General features: G+C 41.4%; 2 protein-coding genes across 3 annotated transcripts; one reads left to right on the forward strand and one right to left on the reverse strand.

The window, feature by feature from the left end:
- Nucleotides 1-92: 92 nt before the first annotated feature.
- serpini1 (serpin peptidase inhibitor, clade I (neuroserpin), member 1) lies at nucleotides 93-12598 on the reverse strand. 2 transcript variants are annotated; one of them, XM_089013863.1, is made up of 10 exons: nucleotides 12478-12598; nucleotides 8022-8291; nucleotides 5088-5152; nucleotides 4922-5003; nucleotides 4652-4846; nucleotides 3257-3461; nucleotides 3031-3128; nucleotides 2417-2503; nucleotides 997-1086; nucleotides 93-810 (listed from the first exon to the last, which is right to left on the reverse strand). In XM_089013863.1, exons 1-10 carry the CDS (start codon nucleotides 12488-12490, stop codon nucleotides 734-736), a joined length of 1182 nt encoding a protein of 393 aa, XP_088869989.1. In that variant the 5' UTR covers nucleotides 12491-12598; the 3' UTR covers nucleotides 93-733. The 2 variants fall into 2 exon arrangements, with proteins under 2 accessions (XP_088869989.1, XP_088869988.1); XM_089013862.1 differs by having other exon boundaries at nucleotides 94-810; nucleotides 4922-5152.
- A 412-nt stretch (nucleotides 12599-13010) lies between these two features.
- On the forward strand, nucleotides 13011-19269 carry pdcd10a (programmed cell death 10a). Its single transcript, XM_089013556.1, has 8 exons — nucleotides 13011-13224; nucleotides 14195-14357; nucleotides 14574-14627; nucleotides 14717-14834; nucleotides 15196-15322; nucleotides 16874-16952; nucleotides 17045-17127; nucleotides 17540-19269. The coding sequence occupies exons 2-8, from the start codon at nucleotides 14280-14282 to the stop codon at nucleotides 17667-17669; spliced, it is 669 nt and encodes a 222-aa protein (XP_088869682.1). The 5' UTR covers nucleotides 13011-13224; nucleotides 14195-14279; the 3' UTR covers nucleotides 17670-19269.
- Nucleotides 19270-22366: the final 3097 nt, after the last annotated feature.

Consider the following 22366-nt stretch of genomic DNA (forward strand, 5'->3'; position numbering starts at 1 on the left):
TCCTACAAATATTATATTTTTACCTGAGCAATAAAAGTATCATGCAAAACGGCCTAAAAGATGTCCGCTTCTTGCATCACAAATAATACAGTATACATGCTTTAGCATAAGATCGTGGATCTTTATTGATTATAAGAGTGTACACAGCAAGTGTATATACAGCGAAAAATTGATGCAGTGGACCTTTTTCAGTGTGCCAGAAAGCCTCAGCTGGTCTCTATGGCAACTGTGCAGTCTCATCATATCACCTGTGAGATGCCAAGCAAGGCTTGATCAAGCACTCACAAGTGGTAAGGCAAACAGTTGTTCAGCAGTTTAATCATGTGCCTACTGTGGGGGAGAAAAAAAAGATTTTCGTCTCAAGGATGTTAATGAGCAAGACTTATAATTGCTTGTTTTTGCCACTATAAATACTGAGCATATATAGATCACCGTTCAATACTCTTACACACATGGGTGCAAAGCTAATTTTTGTTTGAAAAGAAAATCAAATATTCTTGTGAATTTGGTGTGTGTGTGTAAATAAAACGATTTCTGCATGAATATGACATGTACTCACATTTGACTACTCTCCATTACTCAACTTTCTGCGTGTTTACATCCATCAACCTTTCTATGTCAAAAAACACTTTTTTTCAAGATACAGCATTGCATCATCAATACATTATATCATTATAAAAAAACAGGTGATAATAGAAGAGTTTTATTTGATTGAATTCATGCGAGAGGTTAGTTACATCGAGTCAAAGTCATGGTAGTTAGGCTCAATGACTTCAGGGGTCAGTACCCTGCCCATGAAGAGAATAGACCCTAAAGGGACACACACACACACACACACACACACACACACACACACGCACACACGCACGCACGCACACACACACACACACACACACACACACACACACACACACACACACACAAACTAATGATGGTTAACTGTTATTATCTGAAGTGTCAAGTTACACACACATATGGACGCATGCACTCACACACCTGTTCTGCGATTTCTGATGATGAAGAAGAATGGGTGATCAGCCATAACTTGTGGGTACAGCACCAGAGTCCTGGTTTGGGCAATCATTCCTGTGAGATGTAAAAATACAAGTCCCTAAAGCAAAACATTGACCACGAGATAGGGAGGGGCTTGACAATGTTTTTATATCAAATGATCCAAGAAATAATTTTGCAGAAACAAGCAACTAGGGGCACTTGCAGAGCTGGTTCGGGTAAGATGTTTTAAACTTTTAATTTAAACTTTTTGGCATTTTAGGATTTAAATAAGTTGGCAAATAAGGGTATGTGAAATGGATGCGAGTGTAGAACACTTTGGATAGTCACCGTCTGATGTACCTATACCAGTGGTGGACCGTCAAGGCCAGCAAAGCCTTCTCTGCTGGCCTAAAAATATCTGAAAAACGGACTGATGTTAATTATATTTTTTCAACAAATTCTTATTAAACAATTCCAAATTCCCTTTCAGCTTCCTTTCATTACTTTTTCCCTGTTGTGCTGCTTCTAGACATGTATTTTCGTAATTTCGTTAAGCATTTAACCAATCACATTTCAGCCATCATTTGTTACCAGGGTTAGAAATCTACCTGTACAACTTCACAATCAATTCTGCAGGCCCTGTTGCATCAAATGTGTCGATCAAACTGTTGCTCTAACCAATTAGATGTTGAGTTAGCAACGTCTTCTTAAAGGCGCTGGTCAACGTCAGAATTTTCGCAAACTATGATTGGCTCACAAGCCAATCTTAGTTTGCGGAAACTGCTCTGATCACAAGTCGCTAGTGATAAGAGCATACTGGCCAGAGCTAGCACACTGTATCGGTGGCGAGCTGCATAAACAAATATATTGTGTTGATTTAATAGCAGTTTTGTCAACCCACAATGGCTGAAGGAGGAGTAGAAATTAATTTGGTTGAAGATTTATTGTTAAAGCCATTTTCAAGACGGACCTTTCAAGAAAAATGGATATCATGAAGAAAGGTCGGTCAGTTATTTCCTGGCTAATGGTATTCTCTAATGGACTTGTAGTAAATCACGCCACACTTTTTTTCACTCTGGATTGACGTAACACTATTGAAGGTCTAGCGATGAAATCCATGGCCCGCCACTGATCTATACGGATTGAGAGTGCACTATGTTTACAATTTTAATGTAATCGGACGTTGCATCTGTTGGATTATGATGGACTGACATTAGACGCAGCGTTGACATTTACAGAAAGAGATGATTAAAGTGCGGTTCAAATAACGCAACGAACGATTACAATTTGGTTCAGCTTGAAAAAAAAAAGACTGACGATGACGGATGAGGAATGATGGAGTGGCAACGTTTCTTAAACATGGCCCACTTGGGCAAACCTGATCAGTATTTAAAATCATGAATTAACTGCAAAGATAGTCTACCCGATCCGACAGCTCCCTCCGCTCCCTCCTCAGTCACCTCCAGGTAGGCTTTCTGCACTGCCTTGCCAATATAAAGCATCTTCCCACCTGAAACAACCGCACAAAGACAAAACAAAAATCATTACTTGCACTCGTAGAGCACATTCACCAAAGACATTGCATGCTGTAGGAAAGTGGCATTGCAGGGGAACCACACCCTCCACCCACCCACAAAAAATAAATAAAAACATCTCTATGAACAAAGTGAGCCGACTGCAGTAAGAACAAAACATCATTCACATACATATCAGTCTGAATCTCTTGGAATAAGTAGTTTCATGTGATTATTTCTGGATGACTGTACATTTGTTTCTCTCACTGGATCTCTTTTTACAAGGAGATGTGACGGTTTCAACTTGCCCACTCAGCGGCAGTTACCTTGGTTACCTGAGCAAGCACGGGAGAGGAATTTGAGTGTAGCAACTTTGAGAACAGATTCAGAATGCAGCTATAGGAATATGATTTAAGACAAGATAAGATAAGACAACTTATTTTGCCTCACTATGTAGAAATTCACAATTTAAACCTCTATGTATTGTGCATCCGTCACTATTTCACGAACACTAATCCCTCACCGGTCATCGCAGAAAGATCAGCATTCTTTGAGAAGATGCTCTTTATTCCGAGCTCCTGTAGAGTTTCTTTAAGGTCCATTTTCTGCTCCACTTTGAACCTTCATGATCACAAAATTAAGAAAAAGGAAACTGTCTCAGTATGATTCAGTGTCGTCCTGTATTTGTAAAGTTTACTACTACTGTTTAATCCAGTGGTAGGAAGTGCATTTGATGAGTAAGGTCTTACCGGGGAAGATAGACTTCCACCTTCTGCCGCTTAACATTGTTGGCCCACTCCTCCAGCAGCGGGGCCTTAATGATGGGCTCCAGAGAAGACAACGGCACTTCCTGCCGAGGGAGGACGATCATCATGGACATGTCATCCCCTTCGTATGGCATCTCTAAGACCTGGTAAACACCGCCGGCTTCCTGGGAGCCATCACTGAACTCACCTGGGTGAGGGTGGAAAATAGAAGTAAAATATAATGTTTTGGATAGCACAAGTTATTACGTGGTGAGGATTAGTGAAAAGATAAGGTTTAATTGCAAAGAAATAAAGAAAATCCCAAAAAGTTGAATGTTTGACTTTGAACATCCACCCTCCTGTTAACGTGCTGAGATGAGACAACATTGCGGCAGAGAATGGAGGAAGCATTTGAACGTGAACACAACACAATCTTGGTCCAATGAAAAAATGAAATGAAAAAATGAAATGAAAAAAAACATACAGCCTTTTCTCCATGGACCATTCCCTCTCTTCTTCAAAGCTCACAAACATTCTCAGCATTTTCACAACAAGCAAACAGACTCGCACACATCCGTATGTGAGCCGCCTGCAAATGGTGGTGTTTGCCAGTGTCTTAGTGCACCAAAATAGTGCAGATGCACTAACTTTAGAAATGATGCAGTGAGAATTTGATGTCATTTCCTCTGGTTAAAAAAAAAAATATTGAAAAAAAATATTGAGGTATATACTGTATATGCTTGTGAGAGCACGCCAGCAAGCCCTGTGAGAGCACTTGCTGATGTGCTCACACAAGCCTTGCTTTTTTTGCTGTTCTTTTATCACTTTGAGTTGTTGTGCGTCATTGTGGAACAGATACGGATTGTTTTCAGCGTTTTTGGTCACGACATGAGGAGACTGTGCTGGCATGAGTATACCAGGACTGTTTTTGATTTGGCAGGAATGTCAGTGCCATTTGACTGTCATCACTGGAAAGCTCTGGGGCAACTGTGCATTTTTGCGCCTGAAATGGGCAGCATTTTCACAGCCCCGCTTTGTTAAGCGGAAAGGTTGGTACTGTTGGAGAGTCTGCGGCTGGGTGGATGCATGGCTTGAGGAGCCCGCGATGAGAAGAAAGGAGCATCAGCGCAGAGCACCGATGCATATGTGGAACTGTCACTGCTTGGATTTGAAGCAGATTTACGTGGGAGAGGAGATGTGAGACAGTCTCTTTTCGTCAATGGTTGCCACAGCTTCATGATTGCGTTCAACATTTAGCTTGTAGCAGACGTTCACATTTCACCGTGATGTCCCTAATCCACTGGTGAAAAGGATGCTTTAATCCGCTCCTTTTTCATCTTTTCACCACAATGACATCAACATTTTAGATCATGAGTGATGACCAGATTATGTCATTACCATAGTAGAAGTATCCCTGTTGATACATCATCAGCGTCTGGACTTCGGAACCATCATCTCTGCTGAAGGAGAAGGTTCTAGTGTTTTCCGGCCTGAACTGATTTTTCCAGGTGCCTCTGAAGTAGATTCCGTTAACCATGGCCAGACGAGTCACGCTGCTCAAGTCCTCGGCAGACAGAAGGTTGCGGATCTTACCTGCAAGGAAGTCAGTTGGTGAGAGGATGCTCCTAAAATTGAAAAAAAGGCTAACCGTTTCCTTTTGTTCCTCACTCTCTGTCTGATTTTCTACCCAGCTGTTGATCTGTTCTGCGACGGCCGCTGACTTGCTAAAGTTGACGGTGTAAAGATGGGCCTGAAAAAATTTCCGCATCAGATGCAGGAACTCAGGGTTGAAGGCAATGCCGTCCTGTAGGAAGAGACTGTTGGCCAAGCGGACCGTGTATTGGGTGTCATCTGCAGATAGCGCTGCCGTCAGGTTCTGGAGCAATGAGAACTCAGCACCTAGCGGACACAAGTACATTCGTATAGCAAAGGAAAGGGGATGCAGATGGCAAAACATCACATTCTACGCAGGACTACGAGGCACTTTGGCTGAGCTGGCAAGAAATGACAATCATTGATTGAATCTGTGAATTGTAATCTAAATACTCAAAGGAGTGAATTTCAACCAGGCAATGTGCCACAAGATATCAAGAGGGGTGCCGCAGGAATCTGCATAATATCACTTGTTTGATAATGTACCATATTTTCCGGTGTATAAGGCGCATCGGTGTATAAGGCACACCCCCAATGAATGGTGCATTAACCATGTAACTTTTTTTCCATATAGTATAAGAGACCCGACTATAAGGGACTATATAAATTAATGAATAAAAAAGATTTCCAAATATATCAGAATCAGAATCAGAAAACCTTTATTCATCCCACAATGGGGAAATTTGCATATACAGTAAAGTCTCGTTAAATCGATATTCTCGGGAGTCTGAAAAAATATCGATATAACCGGACTATCGATATATCCGATCCTGCGGCATGTAAATTTTCTCCTTGCGTTCATAGTATCGTAATAAGCAGTACTATCGATATAACCGATATAACGAGACTTTACTGTATATATAATACTGTCTATGATTATATAAATGTTTTCCAAATATAAGGCACACCACATTATAAGGCACTACATTAGAGGCTGAGGTTACGCCCTACTTCTACAGGGGCAAATGGAGCTGCTGACAGTAGTTGGCTCAATATTACTTCACATACAAGGCACACCTGCGTATAAGGGTCATCTTTTGAAGAAAATCAAGGCTTTTGGGTGCGCCTTATACACCAGAAAATATGGTGATGTGATTTCCGGTAATTACAAGTATTTGGTGGCCCGAAAAAAAAACAACAAGAATGGTACAGTATAATTTACTTGCAAGGATGAATTCAAAATACTGCAAACACCTACTCTAGAAAATTGGATTTCATTCATATTGTGAAAAAAAATATCATATATGGATGAAAGATGACATTTGAAAACACTTTACGGGCAACAAACATTTATTTGCATGCAAGATAAATATTAATAATTAATAATGCAATATTGAAACGTTATTTTAATTGTCATGATCTGGTTGGCGACCAATGGGGGGCGCTGTCGGCCCCGCCTGCACCTGCACAGGTGCTGGTCGTCCCGATCAGATTGGCGACCAGCGGGTAGAGACGTCAGCCCTGCCGGCAGCCTCGCAGGTGCTGGTCGTTATAATCAATAACACTTAAAAGGACACCTGGCACGATCATCCGGTGCCGATTCATTGTTTGTTTGCTGCTTGGTTGCAGCATGCATCGTGTACGTGTTTGTTTAACCTTGGCGGGCTTTTACTTTTGGTCTTCTTTTGCTACTTTGTAATTTTTCCATTCAGATCATTTTGATGTTTTACATTTTGTTCCTGCTGACTTTATTTTAATACAATTTGTCAAACAACCTCCTGCTCCCTCCTGCCTGCTTTTTGGGATCCGAACCCGCCATCACCACCTCGCAAACCGTGACAGAATGAATCGGCCAACCATCGGATCCCGCAGGTACATCGGACCCGTCTCATTTCAACCCTGTGCCTGGCAATGCTACGTCCACGTTAGCGCAAGCCTCGTCGCGTTTGAATCGCGTCACTCGACGAGCCGCAACGTCCACGTAAACGTCCGGCCGAGACCTCCTTCCAGGTGGCCGTCCAGGGTGACCCTGGGTGACTGGCATTGCACGCCCACGTCCAGCCACGCTGTCGTCGTGCATGACGAATTGAGTCTCATCCACGACGAGACGTGCAACGTCCGCGTCAATGTCAGTTCGAGACCCCACTCACCGCTGGATCCGGCCGAGACCTGGTCCCATACGGCCGTACGGGGTGCCATTCTGCGCCTGGCAGTTCGACGTCCACGCAGAGCCATGCGCCGTCGCGTGAACGTGCGAGAGGGATCACACTCACGCCCACGACGATCCGTGCCGCGTCTTCGTCCACCCCAGGCCGAGTCCCGTTCCCATCAGGCCGCCGCCCGTCGTATGCTGGAGAGGCAGCGGTTGCCCTCTCCACCGACCGTTCCCTAGCGAGTGGACCTTTTTGGGAAACTGTTGGGACTTCTGGAAGCAGCCCCTTGAAGGGGGGGTACTGTCATGATCTGGTTGGCGACCAACGGGGGGCGCTGTCGGCCCCGCCTGCACCTGCACAGGTGCTGGTCGTCCCGATCAGATTGGCGACCAGCGGGTAGAGACGTCAGCCCTGCCGGCAGCCTCGCAGGTGCTGGTCGTTATAATCAATAACACTTAAAAGGACACCTGGCACGATCATCCGGTGCCGATTCATTGTTTGTTTGCTGCTTGGTTGCAGCATGCATCGTGTACGTGTTTGTTTAACCTTGGCGGGCTTTTACTTTTGGTCTTCTTTTGCTACTTTGTAATTTTTCCATTCAGGTCATTTTGATGTTTTACATTTTGTTCCTGCTGACTTTATTTTAATACAATTTGTCAAACAACCTCCTGCTCCCTCCTGCCTGCTTTTTAGGATCCGAACCCGCCATCACCACCTCGCAAACCGTGACATTAATGTTTAAACAATCGAGCTTTTTTTCAGGCAAGCCGAGTCTTGTAATTTTGTGATTTATGCTTTGTGTACGTATGACTGTAATTTGGTTTCATGGTGATTGTTTCCTTCATTAGGGTCATTATTTTCTAGTTCTGACTCACTGTGGGGGTGGGGCATATAGTTAGATGGGTTTATAGGTGAGGCCCCTTGACCTGAGTGAGGAAAAGCGGTATCAAGAATGGCTGGCTGTTTGGATGAATTAGCCTCTTTCCATACAACATTCAAGTTCGATGAATATTTTTAATCACCTGGCAGCAGGTTGTCAAATCCTAAAGCCTGTCGGATTTCCTCCAGCGATGCTCCCCTGGCACCAAGCTCCACCATGCCTAAGGCCAGGGCCACACTCAACGGGGAGAAAACAATATTGTCTTGACCCCTTGTCGCCTGCAGCCGATGGTACAGCCTGACAGAGAATTCTGATGTTGTGTCCTCTGGAATGTCCGCCGCTCGGCAACTGTAGCCCAGCAACAGGATGGAGAGCAGGAGGAGTGGGGATGAAGTCTCCAGGATCCACATTACTGCAATGATAGGAAAATGGATACCGATTGAAATGATGATGCAGAGTGAATCAGGGAGAGATCATCGGATTGGGAGGCCATAGGGGTGGGAACCGAAGAATGGAGTGATGCCAAGATTATTTATGAAGAAGGCGGGAATTATAGTATTGTCAGATTGTGAGCGATAAAGGATGGATATTGTAAAACAGGAAAAAAAGGCCATAAGGACGATGAATGAGAGGGGAAAGCAACAAAGAAAGAGAGTCGGCAAAAGAGGTTACACTCGACTTTTTATGGACGATTTGGCAGTCAATCACCCAGCACGCCGGCTGTGTAGGACAACGACCGTCAATTTGTTATAATTAGCAGTAAACTGGCCCAAATTAAAGAGGGAATAGAACACAAACAGTTTATTAGAATAGATGCATTTTATCTACAGTCTTTGCGGCTCTTCTGAACAAATACTGCAGGGGAAAAAAAGTTCACTTCAGATGTTAGAAAATACAATTTAAAAGTGCTGTCAGTCAAGTGCAGTGATGTGAAAGGCTGGCATATGCCTGAACCAAGACTGCAGAGCCTCTGCCAAAAGATTTTAGATAAAAAAAAAGACAACTTAAAGTTCTTGACCCTATGAGAGACAGATAAGCGTTTGTGTTTGGCTCTGGAAGCACATTCTGATCTTTTGACTTGATGCACACTGACCTCAAGAAAGTCCCATTCAAGTGAATGACTCAGATAAGGTTCACTAGCATAATGTGCAGGAATATGCCGCTCTGTTTTGATTAAGGCAACCAAATAACTTTGAAAAGTCCCCTTTTTCTTGTCCGTTTAATTCATCCAATGCGATTAAACTGAGAAGTGTTTAACCCATGCACTGTCATTCCCAAATTTATTCGAGAATTGAAAAGCATGACATGGAGCGCGATTCCCGAATTTGTCCGGGTTTTATTTTTTCTTGCGAGTGGTGCATTTGAAGCTTCTGTCAGACCTCTGGCAATGTTTTTCCCGCCCATGAGGGGGTAGCATTTACCTTTTTTTACCTTTCTTGAACTTTTCCGACTTGATCTTGTTTTCACTCCCTGGTGGTTTCTACAATCTTTGTAACTGCTTTATTTCCTGTGTATGATAGCTGTTCATGATAAGCGCTTTGTTACCGCTTCAGCTGTTTAAAGCGCTGTATAAATCAACATGTATTGTACAGCCGCCCCCACTTTCAATGCAGATAACTCTACAACCAACCTGTTTGGTTTTTTTTTTACTTCAAGATGGCTGAGAATGGCTGCCTCTCTAGCAGATCCTGTATTTTGTTTTTCTACTTCTTTCTTTTCTTTCCTCTTCCTTTCATAACTTTGCTGCTGTGAAATGTAGATGTCTCCACTGCGAGACGAATAAAGGTACATTCAATCCAAACTAAGTAAGCTCGAAATAAACTTTTTTATTCTGATGAAAGAAGTCTAAGGTTTTTTACGCTGCATTGAATGTTTATGTCGTCCTAAAACTTAACATTCTCCTGACATTTGAGTGAAAACGACAAAAGCCCTGGCACTCGAGTGGACACATTTTTGCACATCGTCTGGCAGGGAACGAGTTAAAAGGCGTCCCTGATCTCTCACACGTAACCTCGGAGTTGACATTTGTGCACTTAAAAAATGATGTCAGGAAGTGGCCTAATCCCTTCCTGCCTTTTAAACTCTACACCTTGAGGTTGCATGCTTCAGAGGTCATGGGGAATTTATGGATGAAGACCGGATGGCTACGGCGAGGTCACGTGGGCAGATGAACTCGCATTCACTTTGACCTACACGTTTGCTGCAGAAGCCAAGGTTACCTAGGCAACAGCAAGTGATGGATGGAGATGTACTGAAGTGTCAGCTTCATCAGCACAAGAACCTTTCTCTCTTCTCTCTCTGTGATCGCCAATCTCTTACGAAATGTAAAACCGGCATCTGTTAAATTTAAGCTAACAACGGCACTTTGAGATATGTATTGCCCACACTCATCACAGTGACACGGCTGGTTGCTTCCCTTGTTAGAAAATGACATAACGGGCAGCGGAACCTGCGCTAAGTCCCAGTACACTCACTGTACGCTTAACAGAGGTTGAAGAGAAAGGTTAACAACCCTTTATTAATCCCAGTGAACAGAGCTAGCAGCGTGAGGTAGAGGCAGAATGTGAAGATGCTACAAATAGCTAAATTGATTTGGCTATGTGTGTGTGTTGGAAGGGTGTGTGTAGGTCATGATAATGATGATGATTTGATGTTCAGGTGAAGCATTGATGTTGAGTCGAGGGTGTTTTGAATAGCTCACTGAGGGTGCGGGGGGGGGGGGGGGGGGGGGTTATTGTTATCGAATAGGAAACAAGCAATTTAATATCAGCAATTACTGTAGCTATGACATTTTCTCACCTATGAACTGTAACCTTCTGTTCAGTAAAACCATGAAGGTGGAAAGTAATCCACTCTAGGGTGCGGACCCATACGCCTCAGTGTGCCACCGAGAATGTGTATATGTCGCTGAAGTGGGAGCAGATGATGAGCATGATGATGAGATAGATAGTAGAGGACTGCACCATGCATGCTGAAGAGGAACAATCAACTGATAAAGAGGAGGAGCCCGTTAACATTGAATGTTTCTCTAGTCAAAAGATACGCTCTTCCAAAATTAAAGAATGTAAGTTAAAAACAACTTTTGTCCACCAAGTATGTCTTCTTTCCTTTCAATCTCTGTGACGCTACTTCGTTTCATGATTTTAATTAACATTAAAAGTAATTCTACTTTGCTCTGTTTTTTTCCCCATACCAATTCCCATCCGAGTTGAACATTATTAGCATGAAGCAAATTGAGCAACCGTCAGCATGAATGTATTTGAGGACAAACCTACTGGTAGATAAGTTTGTTGTGCAGCGGAGCAGAGTGGATTTGATGACAGCACTGGAAGGTACGTGGTATGTTTGAAACAATGTGGCCTTGACTGTTCTAGAGAACTGTGTATGAGACTGGCACACACACATGCACATGTGCATGGACGTGTGCAGGTGAATACACACCCAGCCAACCCCCCCCCCCCCTTCTCCTCCGTGCGCGCGCGCGCGCGCACACACACACACACACACACGCACACACACACACTTAGAAGATGCTGGTTGCTGCTAGCACTTGGGAAGTATCCTCCTGCATTGCTTGTCGGTTTTCGTTTTGCAAGGCTAATTTGAAAGACATTTAATTATTGAAATGCAATTAGTGCCGTCCTTGGAAGAAATGGTTTGGACACATCTATACAAACGGATGCACACAACATATCAGAAGAGATTAAAATTGATTGTGATGAATATGGGATGGGCACACAGTCATTCGAAATACTGTACTGTATCTTAATGTGTTGCATGCATTAAAGTGAGATTAGTACTGAAACTGTGAGAGGTTTTAAATGCAAGGAGAATTTTATGGACATTGCACATAATAATAATAATAATAATAATAATAATAATAATAATAATAAATACGACATGTTAGGTTTCCAATGTAAAATATGAAGTAACATAAATCCAACCTGTCTTAATTCCTTTATGAGACTGATGGATTGATAAATAATGCTGGTTCTAATTTCAGATTTCATCACACATGAAATGTTACTTATTTAATTCAAAGTTTAACCTGGTAAAAATCATTTCAAAATCAGATTGATAACTGCAGAAAGTAAGAACAAATATGCGTGTATATTTGTGAGCGTGTGTGCGCGTGTGCGTGTGTGTGAGGGTTGGGGACAGGATCGGAGTAGGACCACTACATTTCAATCGGCTTCTGTAAATTGACATAAACAACTTCTTCGCCGAGTAATTCAAGCACACGAATGCTCACGAATGCAGACAACATTTAACCACAAAAAGGGGAAAGTGCGGTAACAACTAAACGCCATCTCTTCTCTCTGATAACAATCATAAGGCGCACCGCTATGTAAAAGCAATTTTTAAAACGTGATTCTGTTCGTTTCCACATGTTCTCTTGCTCAAACTTCTGCATTTATAAAACGATACAAAATTAACCGCTTCACACAATTCCAGAATGTCAGATGCAACACAGTCGCATCACCACGCATTCAGACTGTAATGACGAGTGCATTTTTTCACTCGAAAAAAAAATCATTCCCGTTTCGTGATATTGATAGTGATATTGAATTTTAATTGGTGTGCCAAACTGTTCTTACCGATGTACAGCATTCACTGGGACGGATGAGACGATCTGTAGTGTGTAAGCCCTCGGCTTCTCCTATCCTCTCCTCAGTTGCCGCAGACCGGTCCCGCGAGTTGATCTACCGCAGGCCCCGCCCCCTGCACGCCAATTGGTCCAAAGAACCCAAACGAAAATTAACGTAAAATATTTTGTTTATAAAAACTATTCAATAAAAATGTCAATACATATACTAATCCCAATTTACTCACAAATTGGCCAGTGCAATGAAAATCTGGAATAGAAATATGAACATAAATCCCAATTTGGCAGTAAATATATACGTACTCATTTTGAAAGTGAAATTGTTATCTACCACTGCACATATGATGATTTCTACCAGCACGATCAGCTGCGATTTTGAGACATTTTATTTTGATTTAGTTGTGCAACTCACTTCTTCCGTGCTGGTAAATAGACTAAACTAACGAATTTTCCGTCATTCGCTTTCATTTTTACCATCAATCAGTCATTGAAAACGTGTTTTTGTGCTGTAATGTTTGAATACCCGATTATCACTGAATGCACCAGTGATAGCATTTCTGGTTTTGGACGCTGTTTGGGATTTGTAGTCCTGTTGACGGTTAAATACCTTCGTACAGAAAAGAAGAGATCGAGTGAGAGAACTACAACCTGTCGCACTTGGAACGAGCACAGCAGCCAACATCGCCCTCCCGAGCTCAACATTTGCGAAGAAACAAACTTCCCACCGAGAGGTCCGGAGGTGCGCTATAGTTGGTCAAAGCTTCCAATACGTTATTCTGAATCGTGTCCTTTCTTCCCGATTTCTGTCAAGTTTGCTTATTAATAGTTGGGAGCACGTACTGACTTGGAATCACCTGCTCAACTGCTAATTTCTTGATAGTCGACAAAATGTTATTCGCCGTATTCACCCCTTTCTTGTTTTTATGTTTTAAGTCAAAAATATGAAGGGGCGTGTTATACTTTATTGAAAAATGGTACGAGAGTGTACGTTTCAGGATCAACAAAACGAGGCGAGTCGAAATATAATAAGCAATGGAAACGGGGGTTTTATGACTACCTCATCGATCAATCGTACTCTTTTTGTCCAGATCATCTGGAATAACTATCGGTTTGATTTAAGCGTTGGCTTTGTTCCCAAATCATCTGTCACGTTAAGTGAGTGTATTTGAGGTGTGTCGTTTTAATCCTCAACCCCATCCAAGTGCAACGTTTCAGGCTATGTACTTTGATAAAGAGTCACGCAATGTACAGAACGTATCCATCCTCCCTGAACAGTAACACGGTGTCCCTTTTGGAAAACGAAACAATCCCATCATCAAAATGCAGTAATTGAACCAGCGTCATTTTTGCACGGAATGATTTTAAGATGTATGGGTGCGTTAATATCTTGTGAATGTTGTAAGAAAATTATTACTTATTCTGAAGCTGTTGTTCTTCCAGAGATCTGAGTTTATTTCAAGTATCACTCAAATATAAGAATATTTCATGGAAGATGATAACATTCACAGAGAGATGCATCAGCACCCAAGCCGAAGCCCCAATTCTCGAGTACTCAGTCAAATATTGAACCTAATTTCCTGAAATTTCCTTTTTATTACAAAAATTGTGTAAAATAATACATGCATTTTGTTCCACTTAATGATTGTGTCCCACTTGATTTTGTTTTCTCATTTGACTGCTTTGGATCTTGTTTCCTCACATGCTGTCAGGTCTGCAGGAGGGGTAGGACACAGCGAAAGTGGCGTTGCTGGCCGCGCACGTACCCAAAGTTCCCTTAACTGGTTGGCGCGGACCATGGAGGACTTCAGAAAAGATGCCAGCTCCACTTCAGTCATGGCTCTCTACACGGTGATGTACCCTGTCTTTGACCAGGTATGGAGGGACAAAAGCCCTTTTGATGTTTGATTCCACACATACGAAAACTTCCTCTGCACTCAAAAGCACAATGAATTGCAAGTAACACAAAAACAATGGGGGCAGCAGTATAAAAGTGGAAGGCCTAAATATGTCTCCTGTCTGACTGTCAAATTCAATTCCAGGCTAGCTAGAACAAATTTAGATGGTTGTGTCTTTTCTTGTGAATTGCAGTTGGACAAAATCAACTTATCAGCAGCACAGACGTTGCGTGCAGCCTTTCTAAAGGTAATCAAAAACTATAGTCATGATTTATGGGAGTGATTGGCATTTTTGGTTAAAAAAAAGCTTTTCTCTTTCACTACTGACGTCTCCAGGCGGAGAAGGAGAACCCTGGCATGACAGAGGAATTTGTGCTGAAACTCCTTCAAAAGAAAAACCTGAAAATAAATTATAACGAGTGCCTACTTCGCATGTCTGCTGCCGATGTGAAAGGTTAGCTAAAGTGCTCGCTTCACCAACACTGCAATCAGAGAACACTTATTGATCAGTGTGCTTGTTGCCTGCTGGAGTGTGTGTGGAGTAGTCCACCGGGGTGAGCTGTTTCTCCACAAATGAACTCCTCCAACTTCCCTCCCTTGCATGTGATTTGGTTCTTTGTGCAGCTCACAGTGTTTGATCTGAGCAATTAATACCATCCCATACACAATCTTTCTTACTTTTGAACATATTCAAAAGCTTTTTTTTGTTTGTCTAAAAAAAGGAAATCACAGTTTTCTGCATGGCGTTATTTCTAACTTTAATGTGTGCTATTGTACAGTTGAGGGAACTTACTTGGTCTTATCTGTTTTGTCAGAGTTTCGAATTGAGAGGCAGGAGCCTGGGTTCCAAGAGTTGAATGAGAGGTCCCGTTCTCTGAAACACATCCTCAGCACCGTACCTGATGAGATCAATGACAGAGTGGGGTTCCTACAGACCATCAAGTGAGACTTGATACACAATTGTGTGTTATTGTGTCATTAACTCGCTAACTACAGTTCAAATGTTTAATCCAGCCATTTTCTGATCCCCTTACCCTCACATGGGTCTCCGGGCATACTGGAGCCTATCCTAGCTGTTGTCAGGCAGTAGGTGAGGGATACCCTGAACTGGTTACTAGCCATGTGCGGGGCAGTTCAAATGTTTCCTTCAACAAATTTGAAATTGGACTAATTCTAGGTATGTGCGGGGGTTAGAAAGAACAACTATACAATGCAATACAATACAATACAATACAAATTGATTCATATGGCGCTTTAACAACAGCTAAAGTTCGCTGACGAAGCCTCTTGGATAGGAGGCGAAACGTCCGAAACCTTCACTTTTGTACAGATGACGGCTGAAGAAACCTTCTCAACAGCTAAAGTTGTAACAATGCGCTTACCATGGACAACTTGATATGAATGTCATGGTCAAAAAGGCTGAATAACAATAGACAAAATTCCACAACAGGTTTCATTGGATTGGATTAGATGTACCTTTATTTGTCTGGCAGTAGAGAAATTTACATTTCACAGCAGCAACGTTATGAAAGGAAGAGGAAAGGAAAGGAAGAAGTAGAAAAACAAATTACACGAGCTGCTGGAAAGGTAGCCACCCCGTGGCGCCATCTTTAAGTAAAACAGGTCAAATAACAGGACAACACAAAGACATTGGATTGGATTTGCCTTTATTAGTCTCGCAGTTGAGAAATGTACATTTCACAGCTGCAACGTTATGAAAGTAGAAAAACAAAATACAGGGGCTGCTGGAAAGGCGTGATCATGATAATTTGATCCAATAATTTTCTATATAGGAATGGGAAGCAATATTTGAATAAATGAGAGCATCCAGCATCCTGAAAACAATTCTTTTTTAAATAACTGTTCTACCTTACACATTTTCAATTTTGTGGTTCCACATTTCCTTTTTTTAATGCAAGACATGAAATCTTTGTTTGGTCAGAAGAATGCCGTTTATCTCTCCACATACTTTTGAGCATTCACAGTGCATGTGTGGAGACAAGTCTGACTGTTTTCCGACAAATCAACGTGTATTTTTGTGCTAAGCAGCTCAGTCTGTAGATCCTGACGTTTCTGAATTATATTCATTCTAATCCTTAAAGTGCTGTATCCAGATGGCATTTGGTTGAGTGAAATTAGAGTTTATTTCAAAGTTTGACATTAGATGAAGATATTTTTCATCTTAATACAGTCTAATTGCTTTATATTGCACACAGTCAGTCATTTTAGTTGGGGTGGGGGTGATCTCCCCTCCAACTGTTATTTTGACGAAATGTAACACGCTTATTAACTCGCTTACTCAGTGAAGGGCTCATGAATAAAATCAATTTGAAGCAAATGGCGGCGAAAAAAATCTTACATTTATAGGGGGGGGGGGGCGAAAAGCAAACATGATCTGGATGAAAGAGGAATAATTTTGGCTCGAGAAGAAAGAGATTTTCAAATGTATTGTGGTTGCTCCTTCACATCCCGGATGTTTGTTTTCCTCTCCAGAGACATTGCCAGCGCCATAAAAGAGTTGCTAGACATAGTTAACACCATCTTCAGGAGGTACCAATATCAAAACAGACAGGTAAGTACAGATAAAATGATGGCAGGGAAGATTGCCGCCAACCTCCCTGCCTTAGAAACAAGCAGAGTTGAAAAAGGTTGTGTGTGTGTTAGGCGCTGGAACAGCAGAAGAAAGACTTTGTGAAATACTCCAAGAGTTTCAGCGACGCTCTCAAAACCTTCTTCAAAGATGGAAAGTAAGACGCCGCTTCGTGTCTATTTGCTGTGTTAGGACTTTTTGCCATCTTTCTTTCTTTTTGGCTCTCCTTGATCCTCACCCGCACATGGGTCCGAGTACCTACCCCGCCAAACCCCCCCGACTCCCCATCATTTAAGACCCGCGCTTGTCAGCGCATAAACACAAGCTGTCGCCACCGCGCAAAATGCTTGTCGTTTGATCAGAGTCTCGCTTTCTATTCAATCCGTCCTTCCTGAATAATTCCTCGGACCCATTTCCAGTGGATTCACGCCGGCTTGTTTTTCTCTGAAGCCTGACATTCTCCCTTTCCAGGCAGATCAAAGTGTTTCCTGGATCAATATTGTTGCCATGGTTTCTTTGCGGCATGACAGACATGCGTGTCCTTGTCTTTCTGTCACGCTCGCTTGCAGAGTGCTCAACGTGTTTGTCAGTGCCAACCGGCTCACCCACCAAATAAACATGATATTGGAGGCCTTCAAGATGGCGACACAGAAGCCCGAGATGATGCCACCTCAACATCACGAACGATTGGGAGAGTGAATCTTGTTGATGACTTGATTTTATTTTTGTTCTTTCATTGTCCTTGTTCAGACGCTCCCCAACTTACGAACGAGATACGTTCCAAACGGTCGTTCGTTCGTAAGGTGAATTTGTTCATAAGTTGATTCAGTGCTATCTTTTGTATGGAATGTATGTTTGAGATTTATAAGGCTTGTATAAGTAGCGCCTGTATTGGTTTGTACTGAAAAATAAACATTTAATAAAATGTATGCTCTATAAAGATATGTATATGTACAATTGGAGAGAATACTACATATGTTACAACAAACATGTTCGTATTTACCGCTGTTCGTAACTTGAATGTTGGTCAGTACAGGAGCGTCTATATTTCAATGCTCGGCATTTTTTTACCTCCTGCAAACTTTAAAAAAGATCTCTCTTCATGGGTTTCCTGGAAGGAACAATCCATAAAAAAGTAGTCAATCGTATTTTGCCAGCAATGTCAACATCCCTTGGATGTTCTTCCCTCACACCGACGTAAGAAAGTGCTGGATACTACCGTGCCTTGTCTTTCGTGTATTATTCATAACACCGTGCTAACTGGTTTTGACCACAGAGACGTTTGTTTCCTATCAATTATGTCAAAAATCTCCAAGCTTTGCTTTCGTTGCCCGGAAGAGAAATTCTCTCTTTTTTTGGGTGTAAATTGTGCACACTGGATTGACTTCTGACCGCTATCTGAGGAAAAAAAGCAAATTATTTGTCTACTTCCAAAGCATCGTTTCATTGTTCATTTATCCGCGAATAATACTCTGTTATAAGCACTTTAGTCACCCAACCACCGCCCCCTCAGTGAATAAAGTGACTTGACTTTGACCTTAGCTTTCTCCATTTGGTGCATCTCAATTTGAGATTCTGTGCCTGTGCTTATTTTTGTAAACACATTTGATAATTAGACACACACTCTCACAGCCAGGTATGAATAAAACAATCCTAAAATCATTTCTTGTGGACCCTTTTTGACTAAAAATATCCACACAAACCTTCAAGGCACAACCTTAACTGTCGATTAACGGTTCAAAGAGTTGGAAAGATTTACCAAAGTCAATATTTGTGTGCGATGAAAGTCCTTCACTTCCTCTCCACTGGCCTTCCTTTCTCTTCCACCGTACAGTACCAATATCTGGACGACTTTTTTTTTCTTTCATTGCACCACCTTCATTCTTCTCCCAGTATAATAGTAGATTTTCCATGGTGGATTTGTGCGTGGCTATTTTGAGCGTGTGCGCTGACTCGTCCCTGCAGCACTGTAATCCCATTGTGATAGCTTTAATTATTTTTTTCAAATGAAATTGCTGAGACCTAATTTTCTGATCCTGTCACCGTTGACGACCACTGTAATCGGCTAATTCAAGTTATTCCAAGCCATTAAATCACACGTAGTAACTGCTTGTGGTTACTGCGGCAAGAAAGCAGAGATCATATCTGTGCTGAATGAATAGTGTTGTTTTGGAAATATGTTTAGTGTTTTTTTTTTTTATACCGAATCCTAAGAAATGTTCTTGGTCTTGCCGCAGTAAATCTCTCACAGGTATTCGAATGGCACTAATAAAGAGGTATTTGAATGGCACTAATAAAGCGTGTGTGTGTTTGTGTGTTCAGTCTTGTTGAAAAAAATGTCAGGGCAGAGTTTGGTGTTTTTGTGTTGTAACTACGGCACATTTGGGGTGTTGCTGTTGCTCTGGTCATTCTCTATAGTGCCTAATCCGTGAATGAACAAACATTGTCTAGAAACCAATAGATAGGTCCGGGATGATCAAATGCAACTCTTGGTTGCCAGGAAACTTGAAACGGGTCTTTGGCAAGTTGGCAGTATAAGATGTGTGTGTGTGGGCAGTGGGCATGGGGGTTGTGGGTGTTTGTTTCACATCCTGGATTGTTGGGTGTTGTTTGTCTCTAGGGTTCAACTGGAATCAAACTCCACACACGGGATGTAAAAATTCAAGCCAAAGCCACTGTTGAATATTTGTCATACAATTGAAAAGCAACAGTGGGTACTTGAGAAACGAAACTTTTAGATGTTGGACAACTTGGTAAGTTTGAATTAACATCTCATGTCTTCCATTGAATTCTGCTTGATTTAACCTGCTTGACTGAATTTGAATTTAGGAAGGTTATAGTCATGTTGGCAGGCCTGTTTCCAACCTTTTAGACTACATAATGTTCCTCCATATTGCTTAAAAAATGTTCATAAAAATAAAAATGCACATTGGAATTTTCATACATTTTCTTACAGCAAGTTTATCCGTGTCGGCTCTCAGTCATACAGGAGTGGTCCATCGATGAAAAGGTTTCTTAAGCCTTCATCTGTACTTCTTTGAAAGTGTCGGACGTTTCTCTCCTCATCCGATCTGATAAGTCCCTCTATAGGTCCCTCTTTCAGGGCGGATGTCTGGCACCACCACCTCTGTCTATTAGGGAAATATATAGGGCCTGAGTTACCAGCACAACTTTAGTTCACTGACGAAGTTCTTCCGACACCTTGAAAGAAGTACAGATGGATTGGATTTGATTTAGCTTTATTAGTCTTGCAGTTGAGAAATTTACATTTAACAGCAGCAAAGTTATGAAAGGACGATGAAAGGAATGAAAGAAGGAGAAAAACGAAACTTAGAGCAAGTTAAAATTGACTCACAGTTATTCTATGAAACTAATGAACTACATCACAAATTAATAATTTCTGCACACACTTAAGAAGCACATTCCTGTCTGTGCATGTGCTTATTAATCAGACAGGCGCAGCTGCAGTTAGTGTTGATGTTAACAGGAACCGTTTCACCGATTTTGCTTTCACGGAGAGAACGCTAAGCTTTGAGTGTTATTAATTTAGCATTCCGAGAAAGAAGTTGTGTTGTGGAGCTGCATTGCATCATACAGAGCATTTTTGATTTCCATTCAAATATTTGTATTTCCTTTCAAATATTAGATGCAGCTTTCAGTGAATAGAGCCATCTAAACACATGTTCACACACCCTAGCAAGGTGTTGTTACTGTTAGGGCAGCAAAAAAAGGAAATATATATATATATATACAGTAAAGTCTCGTTATATCGATATTCAAGGGAGTCCGAAAAAATATCGATATATCCGACCCTGTTTGCATGTAATTTTCTCCGTGCGTGCATAGAAATAGTATCGATATAACCGGGACTATCGATATATCCGATATCGATATAACGAGACTTTACTGTATATACATATATATATATATATATATATATATATATATATATATATATATATATATATATATATATGTATGTATGTATGTATGTATGTATGTATGTATGTATGTATGTATGTATGTATGTATGTATGTATGTATGTATGTATGTATGTATGTATGTATGTATGTATATATATATATATGTATGTATGTATATATGTATATATATATATATATATATATATATATATATATATATATATATATATGTATATATATATATATATATATATATATGTATATATATATATATATATATATATATATATATATATATATATATGTATATATATATATATATATATATGTATATATATATATATATATATATATATATATATATATATATATATATATATATATGTATATATATATATATTAAAAAAAAAAAAAAATCCTCGTCTCACCCACCATGGGTGGTGTCTGTCCCCATTTCAGCTCGGGTCCTCTACCAGAGGCCAGGAAGCTTGAGGGTTCTGCGCAGTATCCGTGCTGTTCCCAGCACTGCGCTTTTCTGGACCGAGATATCCGATGTTGTTCCCGGGATCTGTTGCAACCACTCGTCGAGTTTGGGGGTCACTGCCCCGAGTGCTCCGACCACCACAGGCACGACTGTCACCTTTACCTTCCAGGCTCTCTCCAGCTCCTCTCTGAGCCCTTGGTATTTCTCGATTTTCTCATGTTCCTTCTTTCTGATGTTCCCATCACTCGGGACCGCTACATCCACGACAACGGCTTTCCTTTCCCCTTTATCTATGACCACGATATCTGGTTGGTTGGCCATTACCATCTTGTCAGTCTGCACCACCTTGACCCATTTCCAGTGGATTCACGCCGGCTTGTTTTTCTCTGAAGCCTGACATTCTCCCTTTCCAGGCAGATCAAAGTGTTTCCTGGATCAATATTGTTGCCATGGTTTCTTTGCGGCATGACAGACATGCGTGTCCTTGTCTTTCTGTCACGCTCGCTTGCAGAGTGCTCAACGTGTTTGTCAGTGCCAACCGGCTCACCCACCAAATAAACATGATATTGGAGGCCTTCAAGATGGCGACACAGAAGCCCGAGATGATGCCACCTCAACATCACGAACGATTGGGAGAGTGAATCTTGTTGATGACTTGATTTTATTTTTGTTCTTTCATTGTCCTTGTTCAGACGCTCCCCAACTTACGAACGAGATACGTTCCAAACGGTCGTTCGTTCGTAAGGTGAATTTGTTCATAAGTTGATTCAGTGCTATCTTTTGTATGGAATGTATGTTTGAGATTTATAAGGCTTGTATAAGTAGCGCCTGTATTGGTTTGTACTGAAAAATAAACATTTAATAAAATGTATGCTCTATAAAGATATGTATATGTACAATTGGAGAGAATACTACATATGTTACAACAAACATGTTCGTATTTACCGCTGTTCGTAACTTGAATGTTGGTCAGTACAGGAGCGTCTAT

This window comes from Hippocampus bargibanti, linkage group LG14 (assembly GCF_051943395.1).
Source record: "Hippocampus bargibanti isolate YZ-2025 linkage group LG14, ASM5194339v1, whole genome shotgun sequence".
NCBI lineage: Eukaryota > Metazoa > Chordata > Actinopteri > Syngnathiformes > Syngnathidae > Hippocampus > Hippocampus bargibanti.